Raw genomic sequence first — 22,210 nt, 5'->3', positions numbered from 1 at the left:
TACTGCCAAAAATGCAGCGAGACGACTGAATATAAATGGATCAAGAACACATCTTACTTGAATATGGCAGGAGGGGAGAAGAAGTTCGAATACTCAGGACGTCATCGAAATTACCATCGCCACACCCGGAGAGGAGGATATCTAGAAGCCCCTCCAAATATACCCTATAAAGTGACCTTGCAGGAAGGCCAAGATAATTTCTTAAGTAAGGATTGGACTTGAAGGTCATCTTAAAGGTGATTAGACAAGCTACAACTTTCAGGTGGTCCCATAGATCTCCTTATCAGAAAGAACTATTAAATAGATTAAGCCAAGCTTAAAAGCGGAGCTAGCTCCCCGGTAATTCACTTTGTCCTTTATTTATATAATGTTGGTAAATTCGACATTTTTCAAATATTGAGGTTTGACATATACTCAATGCAATAAATTTTCTTTCTTCATTTCCTCCAGTTTTTTACCCATGCGGCAGTAGAGGAAGAAATGAAACGCAAATTTCGTGGTCGTGATCCTGAGAAGAGCGGATGGAGTTGGTGGCAGCTTCTGCTCTTCCGCTTCTTCTGCTTCTGGTGTGCGTTTGATTTCCTGATCTTTCCAGTCCTGTTTACTGTGTTTTCACTGCGAAAGGAGCAAAGAAGCAGTCGAGGAAAAGAGCGAAGAAGGAAACGGGGCGAACAAAGGAGCAAAGGAGCAAACCAGGCGAAAGGAGAAAAAAGTGCAGGTATCACACAACCCGCGGATACACCAATTACACATGTTCAGTAGTCAAAATAAAATAAATGATTTAATCAAGCATAAAAGTAAAGCTTTCCAGTTACTTATTTTTGCTGGACTTTACAGTACAACACTTCCCTCTGGTACTAAGTAAGTGCTAAGGCGAAAAGCAACAGTTCACAGAAAGATTCGAAAGCCGGCTGATTCAACTTCGTTTAATATTTTAGACACAGCATTAGCTCTAGCAAATGAAGATTACTACCTTACATCTTGGTCTTGTCGGATAATAAATCTTTTGCTGGGCATTTTGACCCGATGTAGTATCGCTGTATATTTTCACTGTTTTTTTGTTTGTTACGTCGCTCTATAATGTTGCTCTCGAAAATACTCGACTCGTAAAAATTTAAAGCGATACCACACTCTAAGATGTATACTATGATACGTTTAGTTCACTGAAAACGGTTTGCGTTGATTATTTTTTTGGAGGCAGCGTGGCCTAGTGTTAGGGCGCTGGTCAAGGGTTCAAATCCTCCTCCCTGCTCGCCACTTGTTCGATTTGTCTTCGGTGGTCCCGATTTCAACTCTTCCACGCTTTCTAAATAGCCAACTTGTTAGCCTCCTGCCAGTTGGGATTTCTATTCATTTTACAATATTTTTGGGGTTGTTTACAGTGTCCCCAATTAGCACAACAAGTTAAGTTATTTTTTTTTTTTTTTTTTTTTTGCAAAGTGATATTTGGATTTTTTTCGATTTGGACCTGTGGTTTGTACAAACTTTATTGCTCCTGAAAGCAAATGAGCTACTCCTTACAACGCCTAACTAATGACTGCCGGAAATTGGACCGATAGGGTGTCAGGGATGATTTTATCGTTACTGATAAGAAATATTGTTCACTGATGAGCTCATAGTATTAAAAGTAACATTGACCTCTGACTTCATTCTACTTTTTTTTATTTATATTCAGTGGAAAATCTGTACCTGATGTACACGACTCCTTACGCCAAGTATATTCGCGACACGCTGAGCTACATAGTACTTGTCGTTCTACACTATGCTTTTTGCTTATCACCATCAACCGTGGCGTTCAGCAGATTAGAGTGGGTGATACTCGTTTTCTTCGTGGGCCGCTTTCTGGTAGAGCGACAACAACTTTGGGACATCATGCAATGCATAAAGCAACGTAGAAAAAACGGGGACGTTGGATTTCAATCCAAGTGGATTCGTCTGAAAACGCTTTCAATATATCTCAGGTACATCTTTTTGTTTGACATAAGGGCTTCTTTGCAATGCTTTGTAATCATTGCTGGACTTAACTTTAAAGGGAAATAATCTGTCTGTTTCCATGCTAAGCGTTTATCGATTGGCTGTCGGACTTCTCAACCGCTTACTAAAACAAAATCGGGATTTCACTGTTTGGCAACAATGCTTCTTTGGAACCATATCAAAATGTTTCAGTAAGCATTCAACAACTACATCGACCTTCCTTAGTTTAGTGCTTGACTGCACGCGTGTGCTACTTGCAGTCGTCATGTGCGCACCCCTGGTGCGCACATCTTACCGGAAATGAGAATACTGCGTAAAATCGTGTGAACCGGAAATAAAAGGTTCAAAAAGCAAAGTTTGCTGATCTTTTGCATTCAAGCACTATTAGGCGTTTCTTTTCTATTACAAAAGATCAAGAGAGAATTATACAGTTCCTTTTTTTCTTATCTGAAAACAGCCTTTGTGAAAATAACTCGATTTTTTCTGTATAGATTTTTTGTCACATCATCAAAACTAAAAAAATATCGTTGCTTTCTAAAACGGGAGAATAAATTATAGGTCAACGAATTAGTTTTAGAGATAATTTACGAAAACTATATTTTTCGGGCCCTTCTTAGAGAGTTGTACTGTTGCCAAGGTGACTTCTTTGACGTCGTTATAATCACCATTAAAATGTTTTCTTAAAATAGCTTCATATAGATATCTAAAAGTTGTCCGTATGATTCGCTGCACTAGTTTTCAATCTCTTATCATGTCGGACATGTTATTGAAAGTATAATACTTTTTCGAGCCTCCTTAAGGGAGTAATAAGTGTACTGATTGATTGATTGATTGATTGATTGATTGATGATAAATAAATTGATTAACTGACGGATTGACTGTTTACCTATTGATTTATTGACAAACTGGGCTATTGGATGATTGATTGATTGAATGATTGATTGATTGATTGATTGATTGATTGATTGATTGATTGATTGATTGATTGATTGATTGATTGCGATGTATGTTCTTTTTCTAGCGACCCCTGGAACTTGCTGGACTTCATCAGTCTACTTCTCTATTTAATAATTCTCACACTGCGGGTAACCACGTTGCACGCAACTGGATCAGAGCTGAACAACCGAGCTCTCGCCATAGCTGGCTACTTCTACAGCTTTAATACCTTGTGTCTCACTCTAAGGGTTTTCGGTTACATAACGGAACAATCAAGGCACCTTGGCGTCATCCAGATAGCTTTGTTTAACATTCTCAAAGACATAAGCACCGTAATCTTGCAGTTTATTGCAAGCATTTTGGCATTCTCCATCGCAATAACTAAAATATACATGGCGGAAAAATCTTTTGTGGCGAATGGCAACGTCCAAGATGGCATGTAAGTGTTTTTGCATGGCTTTTTTATCACCTCCTTATTTTTGACTCTCTCTAAAAAAAGAGGATCAACTTAGCTCTCTTTCTATGATCTACTCAATTTCACTTCGGTCACTCAGTTTTCTTTAGCCAATAGCCATGAACACTCCTGAACTTTTTTATTTTTGAAAACAAGAAACAAATTGTCGACAAGGATCAACTTACTCTGTGGTACTGACGGTGAGACAGAGATGTGGCAAATCTTAGCTGAGAATCTTTAAAGGAGAAGTTCACTCCAGAATGGCCATTCACTTTTTTTACGCCAATAAAAAGTTTGTACAAAGATATGTTATTCACCAAAATTTCAGCCTCCAACGTGCGCTTTAACTCTACGAAATTTTCTCAAAACTCGACAACTGAATGCCGCCATCTTGGAGCTGGTAATGTATGCGTGACGTCAAAGAGCTCGGCCTGAAGTTAGGCGGGAAAATTTTAATAGTCGAAACTCCTTGTTTTTTGAATTTTTTAAGCTCTGTTTGAGCAAAATGGGAGATGCACAAACAGGCATTTTTGACGAACAAAAGCCACTACGAAGAAACAAGGAGTTTCGAATATTTATATTTTCCCGCCAAACTTTAGGCTGAGCTCTTTGACGTCACGCATACATTACCAGCTCGAAGATGGCGGCGTTCAGTTTTCGAGTTTTGGGAAAGATTTCGTAGGGTTATAGCGTAAGTTGGAGGCTGAAATTTTGGTGAATAACATATGTTTGTATAAACTTTTTTATTGGCGTAAAGAAAATAAACGGCCATTCTGGAGTTAACTTCTCCTTTAAGAAAACAACTTCTTGCTGAAAATTGATACTAACGTACAATTTTAAATATGTTTCAGCACCTGTAGACACTCCGGACTTTCATGGTAAGTGCGCCCAACACTCTTAGTTATTGTAAACAGTCAGTAAAATAATAGTGAAGCCTGAGATTCAATACGAACAATTTCAGATTGCGGTGTCCCTAATAGTCTTGTAAATTAAAGTTTTACGATATTATAAAAAAGGAGAAATATCACATTATTACTTATTTTTCTTGCAACCATGCTTTCATTAGATTTTATTTTAGTTTGTATATAAAAGCAATAACAACAAAAACGACTTCACAGGTCATTGTAGTCAAGTTGAAATAACTCCCAGCCGGTCGAAAATAGCTATAAACTTGGCAGCAAGCTAGATTTTACTGAGCGACAATATAATTCTAAACCAAGCTAATTCAAAACCAAGCGCAACAAATGTAACGTCAGATTTTGGTAAACAGTTATTTAATCACACAGAGAGCGAATAGTCACCGACCTTTACATGCGAAACTGACAACCAACCGTATATATTACCTTGCCACATACATACAAGCAGCGAACAAATGCACGTGCACGTGAACTAACAACAAGTGACTTATTAATGCGCTACTGCGGATACAACAATTACAAACAATATTGATGATACGCGCATGTATAGTTCGTACATAGCTGGTCACAAAAAAACAAGAATTGTCGGTTCTCTGTATATCTACTTCGTCAATAGGAAAGACTTCCCTTTAGCTGGAGAAGAATTAAGCGCGCGATGAGAAATGTCCATTTACTCAGGTTAATTCATCCTATTTTGCTATAATCACGTCATCTAAACATTTTTTTTTTTGACAGTTGGTGGGCGATGGTCACTCATCTGGGCTGGTCCCTGCTCGGGGTATCAGGGGAGTCTGACCCCATGGCATCCGTGGATGTTCCTTCGGAGACCATTGCCAGAATCCTCTATGCTGCTTTTCTTATTATGGGAGTAATCCTTCTTCTAAATATGCTGATAGCCTTGTTATGCAACACATTTCAGCGCACAGAGGTAAGAGGCAATATGTCAACTCATCTTGTACGGTTGCAAGGTTCTGTTCCCATCATTGTTGTTTAAGCATGTGTCTCTTAAACAAGCGTCATATCAGCAAAAGTTAAAGGTGCGAATGTATCACCCAATTAATATGTTTCTTCTTTGGTGGCCTTCTCTACCGCTGCCGCTACTGTAGATTCAACCGCAACTGAGGTCTATCCGCACACAAAGCTATAAACAACAGCAATTGTATTGCACCTTCATATGTGACACGCGTCTTGCAACTGCAAGCTCAGCAATGTTGAAGGCATGATATGTTTAATAAATAATCTGCAGTTGCATTTGCCGAGCTTGCAGTTGCAAGGCGCAGTTCACATAAGTATGAACCTAGTAAATGGCCCAGCTTACAACGAGTCTCTCGTAGCTCAGTTTGTTAAAACGCCCAACCGGTATCTGGGAGGCCATGGGTTCGTTTCCCGGCAGGGACTTTCTCATTTATTCACCGAGCTGCAAATCTACCATCTCTCATTTATTTAAGTTATGTAATAGCATAGAAAAAATGTTAAAAATGTTTGTATAGACCATTACTTTCTTTGGGGCAAATTGACGAAGGGTAAGAGAGTCCAAGAATACGCATCACTTACTAACATGTTTATATTTTTAAGAACAATTCGTTCAAGGTGTGGTCAATCAAAAGAGCAATTACAATTCGGACATACGATGCCTATGATCCAGTACCAGTCCCCCTTAATATCGTTTACAACATCGGCAAGCTACTCAGGCTTTTGGACAGGAAAGACAAAAAAAGGGTAGGTAAAGAAAACCAGTAGTTTGGAGATTCATGGGAAATGCGATAAGTTTAGTCCTGTCTCGGGTTTATTGTTACAGTTTTGTTGAACGATAGAGCAATTAAAATCCTAGCATCTTTTCCAACTCGTTACGATCTTTCCAACAAACTTGACTGCGTGATTTTGTTATGTTGCCTTCTATGGTAGATGCTTTAAAACGGTAGAATTTTAAGAAGAGTCACTTCGGACCTAAGCCTAGTCTCTCCTCTACTGAACCGATACTGAATGCTGAAAAATGGTTGGATTTCTCTTGTTGTTCGAGACCTTTAGATACGAGCACAAGTAAAACTTCGAGAAGGGATTTGTCCCCAAGAAATGCACCGAAAAGATATAAGTATATCCCAGAAAGATTTCGTTTACTCTTTGTAAGCAACATATTGACATGTATAGTGGATGACTTACCTATTCTTCCTGCGTTGATTGTTCTTGGGTTAGTATAACATGGAGAACAACACTCCGGTGTAGTCATAAACAACACAGATTGTCTCTAGCGGAGAGCAACATTCTTTCTTTGGGCGTCCTGGGAAGAACATGGGAAATAGTAAACGCTAACGAAAATACATCATAACACGAGATCGAAAAGAACGCTCGAACTAGAATCAGCGCTTCGCTGGTAATCCCATGCTCAGATCGACTTCCATGCCCAATACACCCGTGCCGATACGTACCTGCATTTACGATGCACGGTCTGTTATTTCGTGCGGACCGTCATCCTATCATACGGACCGCAACATTGTGTGAAACACACTTCTCCTATTTTTTTTATAGGAAAATCGGTTGAAATCTTACAAAAAGTATTTGCAGAAGGAATGCCTTGGACATTTTGTTATGGACATTCTTGAGAAGAAATACTTCGCAAAGCATGCAAATTTTTTTCCTGTAACAGGTAAATGCTACTTTACATTGCACTTGTATTTATCTCGATAAAACGTTTCGATTAATATTGTGTACGATACCTTTCTGCAATGTGTCACGGCTTTTTATAGAGAGAATATTTTTACGAACCTTTTTTACAAGGCAAGCTAACTTTATAAGAATACTATTTAACAATTATTCCGTGAGCGCGCGTTGGATATGAGATAGCCAACAAGGCGCATAGCGCCGAATGCCTGATGGGCCACTAGGCTCGAAAGCAGACTTTATCTACCAAGAATAGATTAAATAAAACATCTTGGTAGAATTTTGAGAACAGGGTGTTGTTCATGACGAAGTTCTTGAGAAACGTTTGTTATGTGTCCGCCATTTTTGTGTACTGGTACAAGCGCTCAAGCGTGCGAAGCACTCAAATTGCTTGCAATCGCGCGTTGGATATAAGATGGTAGATGGCCAACGAGGCGCGTAGCGCCGAGTTGGCTATAACTATCTCATATCCAACAAACGCGAGTGGAACACCCAGAGAATTGCAATATTTGAGCTCTCAAGCTGTTGTCGTATATGAGCTCATATACTATTGCTTGTTAACCAATCAAATATATTATTGCAATATACCACTGCTAGTTTTTAATAGTTTAAAATAGATTGCCACAATGTAAAAATATTCTGGAAGCTCTTGCATTTTCCATTTACAAAGCAATTTGAGCACTTCGCACGGAACACCAGCTTGTACCAGTACACAAAAATGGCGGACACATTACAAACGTTTTCCAAGAACTTCGTCAGGAACAACACCCTGTTCTCAAAATTCTACCAAGATGGTTTATGATTTATTCTTAGGAGGTAAAGTCTGCGTTTGAGCTTAATGGCCCATCAGGCCGGAGCTCATCCTGGTTTCCGTAGCAGGAAGCGACTAGGAGTATTTCTACTTCCTCCCCCCCCCCCCCCCGCTCCTGAATGGGGGGATACTAGTCCATCGCAGGGTTACCCCCAGCAGTAACTTCGTCGGTAACCATTTTTATTATTTTACAAGCTCCGTGAGCGGTCAAGATGAAACGAATCCCATGCTCTGATTGGCTACCCGAGCGGTCAAGATGGAGCCATCTTGACCGCTCGGGATCGCCCGCTGTGTTCTCGCTAGCGAAAAAACTTTTTAGTTCCGTCGTCGCTACTTCAAAAAGCTTTTCCGTCGTAAATTTGAGCTATGAAAGTATTTTCCGAAACAACACAAGTATTTTCTGTCTGTTTCTAGCGAAATGGAGTCCGATAACAAAGAAATAGGTATTGAATAAACTAATCAACAAATGCTAACGAGTTTCGTGAATTTTATTTGCCACAACAACCACCTAATACAAAAATTAAAACGCAAGGCGACTTGAAGACATGTTATCGGTTTTTTTCGGCGGAAAAGGGAAAGAAGTCAGTGACATACCTGAAGAATAAAGACTTCGGCAAACTAGTCGTTTGTGTAAAATCTTCAAAATTAATATGAAGAAAGCGGTCGGCACAATAATACTTGGCTTCACACTAGAGCTTAAAGTATAGTCTAAGTGCACTTGGAACCTACTTTGAGTGTGAAGGGGTAAAACGTACTTACTTGAACTTTTCTTGGTGACCATGGAAACTTTCGTAGTTCAAAGAAGCCGAAGTATGCCGCCAAGTATGGTCTACACCACACTTGAGAACGCACTTGACCAATAGGAAATGGAAGCCAACTGAAAGCGCGCGCGTGCAGCGTTGTCACGATTTTGAAAAACAACTTGCCAGCTGAAATCAGAAGAAATTCAAAATGGACGGCTGGTGTTCGGAGGAGCAAGAGTCTCTTATGTAAGTTAACAAAGAAAGAAAAGAAAAGTCGATGCATATGGTTAAACTTATAATAAACTTATAATCCTATTTTAACTTCCTTTTTTTCAGAGACGGCTTTAACCATCGGTTTTCATTTCTACCACGAAATGCGGACGAGGCCAAGCCCAAGCCCTGCGGCGATTTCTTTGCCGAAAACCACGTTGTCGAACCATTCTTGAGAAAAGCAGAAGATGTCGCTTGTTCCTTTGCGTTGCTGCCACGTACTCGTTAATAACAAAGTACCTGTGCATTTCTTGTAATGTTGAAATTCTTTGGGTCAAAAGTAACGACAAAATACTGAATAGGAAATTACAAAAAACTATTCTCTTTTGCAAAGGCCTCATGATTTCACAAGCGTGCAATCGTGTTTGTGATAATTATGCGTGACTGATTTTACCCCGCGAAAGATGATTGACAGCTTGTACCTCAAGTAATATACTTAGTCATCAAGTGTGAAGCCAGATTTTGTAAAATACGACTTAAGATTTTTAAGTGCACTTGATTCAAATGCTGACTTGAAACTAACTTAGCTTCTAGTGTAAAGCCAAGTAATATCTTTTATAAAACTCTAACAATAAGATTAAATTAAATTTGGTTTTTGAAACATGCAAAAACTTTGATTATATCGTCGTCACAAATACATATACGTATATGACTAAATGCTATTCTTGGGGTGTCCGTCAAAGTCAGTAGCTTGAAGGGAGAAACGACAGAAATCACTTTAACACCAAAGATAGAAGAAAAAAGAAGATATCAATTTAGATCAGTTGCTATCACGGACGTCTCAGAATCGCAATTAATTAAGTTAAGATACACGTCATCATGAAGTGTATTTTTTTAAAAAAATTGTAATACTTAAAGCTAATGCATAGACTCCTTTTTGTACTTTTTGTGATTTCATTTCTTTTGTCGACTCTTTTTTGTTTGTTCATCTAGTTGTCGTGTTTTTTTTAATAATGTAATAGAAAATTTTAATAACATTGTATAATTTCCAATAGTGTAAGTAATGTACCTGTTTTTAAGTGTATCAATTAAGTGTGTTTATATTAAAAAAAATACAATTCATCACAAAAAGTGATGTGATCTTATTATTTTTCATTTAGATGAGGATAAAATTGAGCGAGTGCTGCATGAAACAGAGAAAAACCGACAAATGGTCAGTCAGGTTCTTTGTACGACATTCACATCCCAGGGCGGTGATCAAGGAGTGCTGTGCAATGGCCCAGAGGTAAATATAGAGAATATCGATACCTTTCAAGTATAACAGGATTCGTATGTAATATCTTAGACTGGTTATATACCTGTGGAAAGTGAAGATATAGTTGTGAATATATGAAGTAACATATATTTGAACTGTGAACCATCACTGTTATGCATAGAACTAAACGGCTATCAAAGGTCTCTTTGAGACTACGACTATTTTGCATCAGGTGAATTGTATGGTCAATACAAGAATGTGTGACGATTAAAACGAACACGTTCGCCGGTTACTACAAGGGCGAACGCAATAATATTATTTTCTTCAGGTTTTTCATTATTTTGGATGTGGCTCACAGAGAAAAAGTTGCAATTAAAGTGCTTTTTTAAAAAAGTGGATTTTACTCCATGTGGTATTGTAAACCCTTAGTGACTTGAATCTGCCTTAAAGGGAACCTCCACTCTTACGACAATTTGACGTTGGATTGTTTGAAATAGTGCCTAATTTTACAGGAAAAGCAAGAAATAATATTTTATTGCAACAAAAAGAAGAAACGATTATTGCTTTTAAATTTCCCGCGCGTCGCCATTTTGGATTTTATAATATAACAATGTTGGTTTCAGGTTGGTTTGGAACTGAGGTGTCATAATTCACTAATTTTGTTCATGTTTTTCACTCTCACAAAAAATCGACAAAAACATATGTTCTTACCCAAATTCGAACCTTGAGTATGTTAGCTTGTGTTTTTAATAATTTTAGCTTTTCTCGGCCTCGAATTTCTTAAAAAAATTGTTCTTGTAGAAAAGAAAGATGTGTATTATTCTTGCTTTAGCTAATTTCCCGGTTTATTTTCTTATCATTCCAAGATGTGGAAAGTCCACCCGGACATACGAATAGAATGCCACCTTTTAACCTGTGAAAGTGAGAACGAAGTTCACCCCGGTGCCAGATATCTTAAACACTTTTCTGCCGAGTTTCCTCATTTTGAGGTAAGTAAAGTAAGTAAATTATTTAACGTCGTCGGTACGCTAAGCTTAAATGCTCAGGCTAGTTTACAGGAACGGCACGAAATAAAAAAAATAAAAAACTTCGCAAAATAAACTATAATAAAAAACGATACGAATTAAAATAGTCATGGTAACAATATTTTGTCGAGCTAAGTGAGAATGTAAAAATTGTAAAGATAGTTCCCGTGAGATTTAATGTTTTTAAACTGTTCTTAACCCTATTCAGACCGGGTGTAAGGGGGGGGGGGGGTCTTTTGAGGCCCGCGCTGACTTTGAACGATTATAACTTTTTCAAGATTCGACCAAACGCTGCCAAACTTTGCGAGTTTACCTAAAATTTATCTGGAAATAATTTGAGAGGATAGGTTGTTGTGTCAGGGACTTCAAATCACCATGGCAATGGCATTTTGACAGGCATGTTTTCAAAAAATTTATAATTCTCGTGTTTCTATTAATGGAAACTAACTTTAAGGCAATTAAGTTTTCCTTTTTACGGTTTTTAAGAACAGTTTTATTGATTCTGAGTATTTTGAATTGATTTTGGATGGTTTTCTGGCGTTTTGAAAAAATTTTGAAATCCAAGAAGGCGGCTGCTTTGACATCATAATGTAATTATCACGTGATGTGACGATTAAATTTTGACGTATACCAAAAGATAGATGTTTGGACATACTATACATCCTATAAGTTTCATTGTGATTGCTTAAATATTCTGGAAGTGACGAGGGGGCTTCTAAAGCCACCCCCTCCCCCAAGAAGGTCCAAAAAAGCCCGGTCTAAGTAGGGTTAAACGCTGTACATGTTGGTGAGAAGCAACACTCCATAACCAAGTTAGTTGATGCAAGTGATGTACAATGTAAGGATAGAGTTTGAAGTGAGAGCACACTACAGGTACGAAAATACTCTTACCCTTTGAATAAACAAACGTACTCAATGTTTAATGTCGACTTCCGTTACGAGTTGATTCATTTTGATAGCCACTAAATAAACTCAATTGAATTAAATAGCATTGATTTACGTGTTATATCAATTGTAAAAATTGACTGGTTTTCACTGAAATTCCACTGAAGACAAATTCATTGAATAATAATAAAAACTTCTTAAAGAGCATAAAAAGGCACTCATAATTCTGCGCTAAATTGCCCACTTCGCAAGGATTGGCAGGATAAGAAAACTGCCACTTCTCTCGACGAAAGCTCGAGTGACTTTAGAAAAACATGAAACTGAGTACTTATAATATTATAGACTGTGTAACGTTTGCATGGTTTGCTGCAGTAAATTGTTATTTACTGACTCCTCTGTTCACATATGAAACGACATTATAAAGCGTAAGAAAATAGCTTTCTGATGATGTTTCGATTGGCTGAAAGTCATGTTGCTATAAATTGACATCAAGGTAATGAATAAAGAAGACGGTGAACATTTGCTTCTGGAAATATAGAAGCACTTGCGAGTTTGGAGTAGTTGTATAAGTTGTATAAACAATGTGTATTTCAATTAATCAGCAATTATCCTTCATTAGGTTTGGTTTGTCCTGTTTTGGACACGGTGTTCTGTTTAGCCCTGTGACTTTGGAAGCTCAGCTGAAGAGTTTTTGAAAATGCTTTTGCCGTTTAGGTCGTCATTTTAGAAACTGGGGAGAAACAATGGCTGGGAATGGGAGTGGTCAATAAGGATTATGACACGAGCACCATGCCGGGATGGGAGAGTGGATCTGTGGGGTACCATACTGATGATGGAATTATCTTTCAAGATAATAATAAAAAAGAAACTGAAGGTATTTATAAAAAAGTAGTAAAAGAAGAAACTCTGTGATATAAAGCAGTGTTTCATTTGGTCTATTTTCAAGTTTATCATTTGTGATAAGTCTCAATCTTCCTCAGTCAAAACCATTTTTGTAATTTTTTAAGGGGTTTATCACTCTCTCTTTGGTCTCTCACGCTTAGGGTGCGATTTAACACGAAAAAACACCCAAGAACACGCCAGAATTATAACAGCAACAACGCTACGAACGCGTAACAGAAGTAGTTAGAAACTTTAGCAAAAAGGAAAAGTAAGGTCTGAAAATAAAAAGAGTCCGCTATTCGAGTTTAACGTACGAACTATAAGCATTAGCATAATGTATTTTCAGATATCAAGTGCCCATTGAGTTTGACTGAGTTTGTTCGGCGGTTAAATTTACGCTCAAGTTTGCTGCGGTCAATAGCGGCGTTAAAATTTACTAGTTCTATGGTCGTACATTATGCACACCTAAGTAATTATTGTACCAGAATATCATTTTAATATTAATATATCTTTCCCCGGTAGCAATAATCTGTTGCAGACGTTTTGCAGTAGTAATCAGTTGCATATGTTTTGCAGGACCTGTCATGGCCCGTCGAGGTGACCGGATTCGCTGTACGGTCATCTTTGGGAATGAAAAAGTGATCGACGGAAAAATGCAAGTTCCAGTTTTGTTTTCTTTGAACGGAAGAAAGATAATGACCAAAGAAGGAGAGGATCAGGTTTTCATGGACTCTGATAAACCGTTATACCCTTATATTGGCATGACTGACGGGTGTAGTGTGTTGGCAAAGGTAAGAATTAAGAATGGTAATCGAGGCCTGACTTGTCTCACGAGAAGCGAATCGAGTGCCTCGAGTAAACCACGACGGCGCGCTCGAAGACGCCGTCTTTACCTTGTGGTCTCGCAAATATTTCGGTTCACTCAGTTTTTCCCTCTTGTGAGGCGCGGTGACCTTATGGTTTGCGCGTCGACACCTGATCGAGGGTACGGGGTTCAAGCTCTGTCGGGGTCATTGTATTGTGTTCTTTGGCAACCTACTTCACTCTTACAGTGCCTCTCTCAATCTAAAAAAGGGGAACCGGAAAATTATTCGGAAAAATTTGACAACATTTTGCATGGACTGACTGACTGACTGACTGACTGACTGACCATCGCTACAGGTGGAGCATAGGCCATTGACAACAGCTCGCCAGCGAGCTCGACCTTGGGCTTTTCGAAAACTTCTTTCCAGGTGTAACCCATTATCCTAATCTCTGCATCGCGTCGCAAGCTGGTTCTGGGTCGTCCTCTCCCTCTCTTCCCTTGGGGGTTCCAAGTCAGGGACTGGCGAGTGATGTTGCTTGGTTCTTTCCGCAGGATATGGCCAATCCAGCCCCATTTTCCCTTTAAAATCTGCCTGCCCACTGGTTTTTGATCTCTTCGCTGCCACGGCTCCTTATTGCGAATTTTCTTAGGCCATCAAATGTTAAAGATACGTCTCAGACAACTGTTTATTAACGTTTGGATCTTTTGTAGTGCCTTTTTTGTGCGTCTCCACGTCTCTGACCATAAAAGAGCACTGATTTTTACATAGACTACCATTGATTAAATGACGAGTAGCAATACTCTTAGCCACTTTTTCCTACAGAAGCCGAAATTAAGTATTGGGGCTTATGAGCGTCTTTTGCTTTGAAAGTTTGACTCTGATATGATTGCTTGTGGAAACAGACTTCTCTCTTCACGTGCTGAATTCTTTCCCCGCCAGAGAGAAGTCTGAGATTTGACCTGAAAAATTCCATACTTATACACCGTAGCTCCACAGAGATCGTGTAATGTCTCGGACTGTTTGTGACACCCGCGCGAAAATTAAAATCAATCGAGAACCGATCAGTGACACTACACAGATCTCTGTACAGCTACGTTGTCATTATAGAAATTTTCGGATCAAGTTTCAGACTCTTCAGTTGAGTGGGAGAAGAATACAGTATTGGCTTGCTTGGCACATTCTTTTTTTAGTTTTTGATGCGGCGCTTATAAAAAATCATTAATGCCTGATTTTTGAATGAAACATAACAACTCATTTATATCCAACTGAAACGATATCAACAATAACAATAGCAACAACAACAACAACCAAAACTCGGTTTTAACTATCATTGTCCTTGATTTTTTCCCGATCGAAGTTATGTTTGGGCATCGGGGGGCAGGTCTAGTCGAATTAGCGCCGTACGTTTTTGAGGACTGTGGTGCTTATTTGAGGGTAGCGCCTATATTTTTTTTTTTTGGCTCCCGGAAATCATTAGAGGGCGACATTTAATCGAGGACGGTACTTTAAGCATGAAGTTAAATGTCTATTCGCACCCTCGTAGGATAGCCATGTGAAAACTGCCTTGTAGCTGAGAATAGTTGAAAACATCCCCGTTCAACATGAAAACATGGAACATGGAACATTCTAGTTCTCGTTATAGTTCCCGTTTCGCCTTGGCTTGAGAAACATTTTTTATATATTTTGTTAGAAGAGTACAGTAGTAGAAGGGGTTAAGAAACAACCGAGCTGAAAAAAAAATTAGGGAGCGCCAATAAAATATGTATGTTTGTTGTTTATTTTAACAACACTTTTTAGATGTGCCCGAGGGAAGTTGAAGATCTTGACAGCAAAGTTAGAAGAAGCCCTGAGGAGACAAACCAAAACGTTAACGCCTCGTTAGAAGAGCTTGTCAAAGAGGTGGAAAGAAACAGGGAAAGCTTGGAAGAGACAAACCGGAAGTTAGAAATGCTTGTCAAGGACGCTAAAAAGAACACGGATGAAATAAACGAGAAACTCGACGCCTTATTAGCAAGACTGACAGACAGCAAGAAATATTAACAAAACACCCAACCATCCAGTGAAAAATAATTCTACCCTGAATGGAAATATGTTCTCTGATATTAGAAAGGTAAAATTCGTCTTACACAACACGCACGCAGGGGTGTTTTATGTACAGAGTCCCTTGGAAATAATTTAAGTTTACGCTTCTAGTTCTACTAAGTATAAAATAAGTATATATGAAAAAGATAGTAAGCACCTATCATCTGTAACTGAGTAGGTCTCTTAGCCGGAGTGATTTTCGTTTGAGTGTCGTAAAAACAAAGTAATCACTCTGGTCAATCACAAAGGACACGGACAATCTAGTGAGCCAATCAGATCTCGAAGCAAGAACACGTAAGCACCATAATGGGAAGGAGGACGTGTTCGAGCAAGCACGATTGGTTTCGGTTTTGTTTCTGATTGGTTGAGTAGGTGCCGCGAGATTTTGAACCAATCATAGAGCGCAGTGAGGCAAAACCAATGCATTTCCGGATAGCTTTTGACACTCAATCGAAATTTTTTCTTAACGAAAAGTTAGGCATCGTAAAGCGACTAGCTCGTCTTTGTATTACTAGTTACAGCTATGTTACCTGCAATGTGAAATCGTTTGAGTTTATTCACTGAGGCAACACATAGTTATAGTTTTTAACAATAGATTTCTAACAGAACCATAGTTTCCTAATCATAGATTTAAGATTGTCATTTTTATATACACATATTTATATATTTACCAGCATTATCATTAGTATTAGTTAGTTTTTTTTAGTTGTGTCTCCTTATTAGTATGGGTATATCCCATGCTACAAGGCTTTTATACTGTAATAAAGTTATCTATCGCTATCTATTTCAGTTCCTGATAAACATGTAACATATGGCAGGGCTCGAAGCCTAATTTGCATAAAATCTGAAGACAATCATAACTTTTACTTTTAACCAAACCTTGGCAAAAGTATAAAATATGATTATCTTAAGTCTAATTTGTTTTAAAAGGTTGAATATTTAGATCATGTAATCTGCTGTAATTGATTTAATAAGTTCTGAAAGAAAATTGAAATTAGAGCGTTGAGTTAGCAGATAATGAATCTAAATTGAAACGTTAATGTGATTGTATGGTTGTCCCTTATGCGAGTCTGTTTGGAGAGGTTTACTATGACATCCAGTTTAAGAGTTAATTACAACAACTAATTAACTATACAAAGTTTTTAAACAGTTTTTTAGCTTTTACCTCTTTAAATAAAGATCTTACTTACTTACGTACGTACTTTACTTACTTTCTTACTTGCTTGCTTGCTTGCTTGCTTGCTTGCTTGCTTGATCATGATCATCTTGTTCGTGCCGTATACATCAAATTGATATTGGTCCTTAGTGGCTCGGCCGTCGCCGTCGCCACGCCACTATAGCTTGCTAAATGCACACACACATTTTTAGACCGAAGTTTGAAGAAACTTCCTTTACCGTTTTATTAAGTATAGTTCTTAGAACGAACGATTGCAAGAAATAACACTACTCGTTTTTTAGAAAAGCAGTCCATATCAAAATGCAAGTTCGTCCAGACCGATCATTCGTCTATATTATAAATCGAGCAAATATATACTCACGTAACATTTCTTTTCGATCTCTCTAGAACCTGGTTTGTTTGTTATTACGCTCTTTGGTTCACTGATCACAATTGTTCAGGATTTGTAGCTTAAGGCAGTAAAGCGTCTAAATTTGGAACAAATTAACCATGCCGCATACATCAAAATTGCAATTAGTCCTTAGTGGCTCCGCCGTCGGGGTCGCCATGCCACTATAGCTTGTTAATGCACGCACACACTTTTAAACCACTTCCTTTACCGTATTAAATACACGACTTTTAAGGTATAGTTCTTACAACGAACGAGTGCAAGAAATAACGCTTCTCGTATTCTAGAAAAGGAGTCCTTGAGTAAATTTAACGTAGACTGTGGTAATTTTTTTCCGCCTAGCTGCTGGTAACACACTTTTAATAACAATGTTCTCCATGGCTGACAGCGGGTTCCTTTTGCCTAATAAAAGGATTAACGAATCAGTGAACTAAAAGGCGTAACATGGTGGCATTGAACACAAAATCACTCACGTCGTAAATCCAGAATTAATTGATTTCTTTCCATTTCTGTTTTCTAAGTGTCCTTTATTGCTATAACTAAAACAAAAAAGAATGACACAGGAACATTTTTACTTGAGCTGAACCTTCCGCTTTGCGGTATGTTAAGTTCTTTAACATCGAATTAAATATGCAGTGTCAGGCGGGTTGTTAAGCTGTCAATCAAGCATAATGATGGAATAAAATTCAAAGAATCGTTTTTTTCTTTACTTCGTACGCATTTCATCGAACTTCCTGTGCGTTGAAACTGGGATACAGGTTAGTGAAGTTTTGTTTTCTGTAGAATCAGTTCAAACGTGGCACTGTGAAACGTATCTAAATTGTGAACACAAGGCGAAGACCGGGACTGATATATCGCTTATAGACGTTGTGCCAAAGTAAGAGCGTGGAATAATTATGATAAGTGTGTTTTCATCATCGTTGCAACACAGTTTAGCCAGACCAAGCGACGGTCGGTGAAAGTACTGTAAAATTAATATCAAAATACTTTTTTCCAGGTTCAGCCAATAACGGTATTTTCCCAAATGTTAAATACTTTTTAAGCTGTTTGAACTGCTTTAAAATTTACAGTGTCGCTATCAAATATCTGTTCGGTCATTCTAGGCGTATTTCAGTCTTCCCGAATTAGCATGTATTAGAGCTTAATCACTCGTGTAGCTGCCTTTAAGCCAGCAATTCCGGGATTTCAAACTGTTTTGACATTTATTTCATCCGAATATTTAACATTTAGTACAAAGAATTGGCTTTCTCGTAATTTCTGCAAGAAAACGAAAAACGAAATCGTACAAATACCTAATATGGACTAAAACTTTTTTTAGCTCCGTTCCCACGCCTTGTAGTTCTATCTTTAGACTTTGCCGTCTTACATGTTGACACGGGTTCAACAGTAGAACTACCAGTGGGTTGCGGGATTGCGGTAAAAGAGTTTTGACTGTTTTATCTAATATGCGAAGCAATTTATTCATGTTTCTCAGTATTTTTTATAGGATTAAAGGTAATGACCGAGTATTTGTGCAATGCAGAAAACAAAACGAATAAAAAATGTTTCAGCATTTTATTGTTTAATCAGCGATAATAACCATATCCGGGCCATTTCAAACGACAAACGTAAAGTAAATCTGGCGTTCAAGAGCGATAATGTTGGATGTCACTAAAACTGGGAATGGGGAACGAGGAACGGGGAACGAGGCATGGGAGCCTGGGATCAATTGGTTAGCGGTACAACTAGCCAATTTGACTACAGGCGGTATACTGCCTCCGCCAGAAGGTGTAAGCAATAAGATGCGCTCCATCTTCTTTTATTTTCCTTAATACCCGATATTCAGTGCTTCCCCATTCGGGTGGCTTTCGGAAATTCGCCGCAATTCCAATGAGTAGCATTCAAAGTATAACTTGGCGTTTATGTTAACTTAAAAAGCATACACGAACTAATGCGAATGGTTCATGCTTAAGCGTGCACAGCACTCTCGCGTTATAGTGAATGAATGAATGAATGAATGAATGAATGAATGAATGAATGAATGAATGAATGAATGAATGAATGAATGAATGAATAGTAATAGTAGTAATAGTATATCTTTATTGCGCCTTACTCTCCAAAGGGAGGTATTGGTCCGTTTACAACAAAGGTTTTAACATTTACTAATACATTTAAGAAATAACAAAAATTAGATTCTTATACAATTCATAATGTCAATGTAAAAATAAAATAAATTATAATGTTCATTGTGCTTGTAAGTTAAGAAGCTCTTTCCTTTTTTGAAACATTGAATGTATATATTTACCTACTATTTTGGATGTATGTTTATTTTCAGCTCTAAGTAGTACTTAATCCTCTCGTTCCCACTTAAATATATGTACCTTACATCAACCTTTGAAACGTGAGAACATAATTCATGTCTTATGAATGAATGAATGAATGAATGAATGAATGAATGAATGAATGAATGAATGAATGAATGAATGAATGAATGAATGAATGAGTAACAGTAACAGTAACAGTAAATCTTATTGGGCCTTACACTCCAAAGGGAGGTATCGGTCTAGTTACAATAAAGGTGTTATAACAACTATGCTAACAAATTACTAAATAACAAACACTTGGATGGATGGATGGATGGATGAATGAATGAATGAATGAATGAATGAATGAATGAATGAATGAATGAAATCCTTTATTTAAGTGTCTACTTAAGTAGCAGTAAAATAACACTAAATGGGAACATTATTTACATTAAAATACTAAGACATACTAAAGTAAGGAGAGCACGAAAGAAGCGTTAGAGTCGTTCGTGGCGTTAGCAACTTTAGCTTCTTAAGTGCGTTTCGTGAAGCAAAGGCGTAAGAGGCGTAAGAGCAAAATTATCAATTATATGTATAATAGTGTTTTATCATCATTGATATGCAGCTTGGCCGGACCGAGTGGTAAGCGAAAACCGCCTAAAAAATGTAAAATTAATTTCAAAGTATTTGATTTGCATCGTAGGAAGAATTGTTGCAGAAAGAGTAAGTTTTCAAAACCTGAAGAACCTTTGGAGCGGCGTGGAAGAGCCTTGGAGCCGGATAGTAAGTGACTGATCACAAGAACAGAAAAGGTGTAGGCAATCAAATAAGTTATATTAACACAGGAGCCTGGTTAACAAACAAACGAACAAACAAGCAAACAAACAAACATGTCGCTTGTCGATTTTTTACGACACAAGCTTTTTCTAACTACTTTTTTAATTAAGTAAGCAACTTAGTAAGTGAGTGAGTGAGTATTATGGCAGGGTTGAAAAAAGCGACTGACAGTCAAAATGATATGAAACACCGAGTGTGTCACTTCACGGTTGAGTAATTGCAGCCAAAGTTTCTTTCTTTTGGTCAAAATTTCCACAAAAATTTATAAATAAACACCATTACGTCATTCATAAAATGACGTGGAAATTTCGAATTTATTTCAGTAAAACGCTTAAAAATCGATCATTTCCCAATGAACATGATGAGTAAGTCCAAAGGATTAGTAAAGTTTTTATTAGTAACTAATTAATAGCTTTTAAAAATTGTGTGAACTCGAGGTCTGGCCGATATTATTCAATGCCTTGTGAAAGTGAAAGTTAATATCTCAGTACATTCTTTGACGCGAACGTAACGGTGGTTACTTACAGTTTCTAGCCCGCTGAAATATTTTTTCTTTCGAAGCATAAAAATTTAGATTGAAGTCAAACACTTCAAAGTGGAACATTTCACACAAAACATGCTAAGGGACGGACCATTAGAAAAGTGATAGGGGGGTGGGGAATTTTCGGCTTTCACGATTTTTTTTTTCAGTCCATTTCTTGTGCAGGTATTTTTTTCAGGTGAAACACTCTGCTCGAACTTTTTTTGGCAAATGTTGTTGTTTTTTTCAGACAAATGCCATGTTTTTGATAAATGTTGCTTTGTTGATTATTTGCTTAATAGTTTAAGTATTTTAAAACTGCTGTTGTTCATTGATTTCATCTTTAGAAACTGTCAATAAGTATAGCGGGGGGGGGGGGTGGTCAAGGGGCGGTGCAATTGGAAAAGTGGAGCTGAAAAATATGTGACCAACCCCTTCCTTCTTGCTCAAAACTGACTGACCCACCCCTGATCGAGGGCTGAAAATTACATGACCCACCCCTTTCTACCAAAAATAGTTAATAAGGAAAAATTATTTTTGATTGTCTGTAATGGATTAAAGGTTTTTGAATTGATATCAGCTTTTAAAGTGCAATCCCAATCATACACTGTAATTCTATGTACATCTTCTTTCGCTTCTTAACACACCAAAGCAGGATGAACTTCTTACTTCGTATAATAGATTTGAGTTTTTCACATATTTCTGTGTTAAGTCCGTGGAAAACTTAGACATAAGTCATGTGCAAAACCTGCAAATACATAATAGAAATTCATAAATAATTACTGCAGTAATCATATTTGACAGGAATTGACAACTGAAACTAAAACCACTGTATATATCATATCATTCATGTTTGCAATCTGTTTGAGAAATGAGTAAACTGGTAAGCAATGTACGCAGGCTGGAGAGAGACGAGCTTAACAAATGTTATGATCCCAATCAATCTAAGGGGGGGGGGGGGTCTGGGGGCATGCTCCCCCAGAAAATTTTGAAATTTCTAGGCTCGGAAATGCTATTTTCAGCACGCCTTCCCTTGACCCTTTGCGTGCTTCGCCAAAAGCTCTCGCGGCGCCTGGGTACGAGGCAAATTCTCCACCATAAATTTTGTCGAATAATTGATCTCATTAAGTGTTAAATGACGACAGGTATTTTTAGTGTTTAATAGGACCTTTCCTTCTACATGAGTTTTTTTCTTTGCCTTCCTCTTTGCACGAATTGTTTTCTTGCCATTTTGGCTTGCATGGATTTTTTGTTTGTTTTTTTAACCCACCCCCCCCCCCCCCCCATCACTTTTCTAATGGTCCGTCCCTCAGTATTGACCGAACCATTCGTAAAATTTTAATTGGTGACTGATTTATAGCTTTAAAA

The 22,210-nt window shown here is 37.8% G+C and overlaps 1 protein-coding gene across 1 annotated transcript in view; it reads left to right on the top strand.

Moving 5' to 3' along the window:
• LOC144636696 (uncharacterized) overlaps positions 1-22,210 on the top strand; it is a 366,639-nt gene that overhangs the window by 70,765 nt on the left and 273,664 nt on the right. Inside the window, exon 19 of the mRNA XM_078495881.1 lies at positions 10,825-10,947. Coding sequence (XP_078352007.1) covers positions 10,825-10,947 — 123 coding nt within the window. The remainder of the gene's footprint in view (positions 1-10,824; positions 10,948-22,210) is intronic.

The sequence above is a fragment of the Oculina patagonica genome, chromosome 13 (genome assembly GCF_052425735.1).
Source record: "Oculina patagonica isolate OP01 chromosome 13, crgOcupat, whole genome shotgun sequence".
Classification (NCBI taxonomy): Eukaryota; Metazoa; Cnidaria; class Anthozoa; order Scleractinia; family Oculinidae; genus Oculina; species Oculina patagonica.
This window is presented reverse-complemented; position numbering and strand designations above follow the sequence as displayed.